Raw genomic sequence first — 2485 nt, forward strand, 5'->3', positions numbered from 1 at the left:
TTTTTTTTTCTAAAACTATAGCAATTGGCTAAAAACTTAGAGTGATTTTATCAACAATCAAAAGTGGTTTCTTCCAAGAACAAGTTGAAAAGGTTTCTTAGAGAAAGCTTTATTCAATTTTTTTTTTTAATAAACTAAGTATTTCCATTAGGACAAGCCATTAAATTCTCGAATTTGAATCTATTTCACTTTGTTATCGAATAGTATTGTGAGATCCCACGTTGGTTGGCAAGGAGAACGAAGCATTCCTTATAAGAGTGTGGAAACATCTCTCTAATAGACGCATTTTAAAATCGTGAGGCTGATGACGATACGTAATGGGTCAAATCATATAGTAACTGTTAGCGGTGGGCTTGGGTTATTACAAATGATATCAGAGACAGTCATCGGGCGGCAGGCTGACGACGATACGTAATGGGCTAAATCGGACAGTAACTGCTAGTGGTTGGCTTGGGTTATTACAAATGATATTAAAACCAGTCATCGAGCGATGTGCCAGTGAGAACGCTGACCTCCAATGAGGTGGACTGTGAGATCCCACATCGGTTGAAAGGGTAACGAAGCTAGAAACTTCTCTCTATTAGATACATTTTAAAATCATGAGACTAACGACAATATGTAGCAGGCCATAACGAACAATGTCTAGTAGCAAGTGAGCTTAAGCTCTTACGAGTAAACATACAAACAAATCAATCTCAACCATTGATTAAAAAGTTAATCCAAACACATGCATATGTATACATTTGGAGTATTATTGAGGAAGATCATTGTCAGAAAAGTTGAATATATGTGTGAAAAGAACAGTAAAAGTTGAGTAAAAGTTGAGACAGTAATTAGTTTCATATTTTTTTCCAAAGCGAGTGAGTGAATGTGTTGGTAAAACATTACAATTATGTAAGACAAAGACAGGAAAAGTATCTTATGATGTTCAAACACATCCATCCACGGCAAAATTTTCAACCTATTTGCTAAATCTAACCTCTTCTTGTCTCCAAAATCTCAGCTCACTGTGCTCTTCTTCCCCACAAAAACACACCAATTTGGATGAGAAGGGAAAAAACTTAGTTGTTCTTCCTTTTTTAGAAAACCCCAAACAAATATCCTTTCAATTTCACAAACCCATTACAAAAAAAGCTTCCTTTTTTCTCTTAAAACATTGAGAAAATCCAAGAACAAGAAGAACACGAAGAACAAGAAGAAGAAACCCTAGAACAAGCTTTGAGGTAAGCTTTTAATGCCAAAATCTCAAAATTTATTGTTTTTTGTGTTAAATTCTTGATTCAAAACTAAACCCTTTTGGGAATTCCTTTTGTGTGTTGAAAATAAAAGAATTGGAATGGACTTCTCAAACAACAGCATCAACCACCAACAAGCTGTAGCAACCTCCTCTACCAGCAGTAGATATGAGAATCAAAAGCGTCGCGATTGGAAAACTTTCGGTCAATATCTCAACAATCATCGCCCTCCGCTCGCTCTCTCGAGATGCAGCGGTGCGCATGTTCTTGAATTCCTCAGGTACCGAACAAAGAAGTAATTTTAAAAAAAAGGGCACCGATTGCCTTTGTCTAGTGTCAAAATTTTCTAGTTCGATCGATCGATCGATCGATTTGTGCGTATATCCAAAAATCTTTCTCGTTTGTAGGTATTTGGATCAATTTGGAAAGACGAAAGTGCACACAGCTATTTGCCCTTTCTATGGACTTCTGAACCCTCCCGCGCCATGCCCGTGCCCTCTACGACAAGCGTGGGGTAGTCTCGACGCGTTGGTTGGCCGCCTTCGAGCCGCTTTCGAAGAGAATGGTGGGAAGCCTGAAGCCAATCCATTTGGGGCTAGAGCTGTGAGGCTCTATCTTCGTGAAGTTCGTGATTTGCAGTCAAAAGCTAGAGGGATTAGCTATGAGAAGAAAAGAAAGCGCCCACAAGCACCTCATGGTGCACCAAGATCATCATAAAAGATGCAAACTTTCAAAGGGAAATAACGAACACAACAAATTCACCAATTGGGTATTGCTCTAAACCTAATTATAAATCATGGGTTTTGCTTAATTTTTCATTTTCTTTTTTTTCTTGAATAAATTAAGGGTTTTTACTCTCTCTATTTCCTCTAGGGTTTGGTAAATTTCAAGCATTTTTTACCCTCTTTTCTTTGCTTTGGTGAATAAATTTTTCTGAAAAAGCTTCTAAGAAGACTGTGAAAAGGTGTAAATCTCTGCTTTTGATGCAAATACTATCAGTCTTACTATTTGTGCACTTATGCTCAACGTTTGTAAATCTTGTTCATGTTTGTATTTAAATTAATCATCATTTTGTTGTCTTAATTTTAGTTCACATGTTAATTTAGTACAAAACATGCTGGTTTCTCTGTCTTGTTGCAGAACTTTTAATAATCTTGTCCAAATCTTGCTGTGAGATTCAATGTTCTTATTTTTTCCTTTCTTGTCTTGTCGTGTCTTAGAACCAAAAAAAAATGGTTAAATGGGTGAAA

At 36.7% G+C, this 2485-nt stretch overlaps 1 protein-coding gene across 1 annotated transcript; it reads left to right on the forward strand.

The window, feature by feature from the left end:
• Positions 1–980: 980 nt before the first annotated feature.
• On the forward strand, positions 981–2252 carry LOC111811873 (protein LIGHT-DEPENDENT SHORT HYPOCOTYLS 3-like). Its single transcript, XM_023698911.1, has 3 exons — positions 981–1223; positions 1330–1515; positions 1643–2252. The coding sequence occupies exons 2-3, from the start codon at positions 1337–1339 to the stop codon at positions 1950–1952; spliced, it is 489 nt and encodes a 162-aa protein (XP_023554679.1). The 5' UTR covers positions 981–1223; positions 1330–1336; the 3' UTR covers positions 1953–2252.
• Positions 2253–2485: the final 233 nt, after the last annotated feature.

This window comes from Cucurbita pepo, chromosome LG15 (genome assembly GCF_002806865.2).
Source record: "Cucurbita pepo subsp. pepo cultivar mu-cu-16 chromosome LG15, ASM280686v2, whole genome shotgun sequence".
In the NCBI taxonomy this organism is placed as follows: domain Eukaryota; kingdom Viridiplantae; phylum Streptophyta; class Magnoliopsida; order Cucurbitales; family Cucurbitaceae; genus Cucurbita; species Cucurbita pepo.

Bases quoted from the DNA above. Each gene is read 5' to 3' on its own strand.
- LOC111811873 (XM_023698911.1), top strand. From the start codon at position 1,337: ATGGACTTCTCAAACAACAGCATCAACCACCAACAAGCTGTAGCAACC. The intron at 1,516-1,642 runs GTACCGAACAAA...TCTCGTTTGTAG, and splicing joins CATGTTCTTGAATTCCTCAG to GTATTTGGATCAATTTGGAA.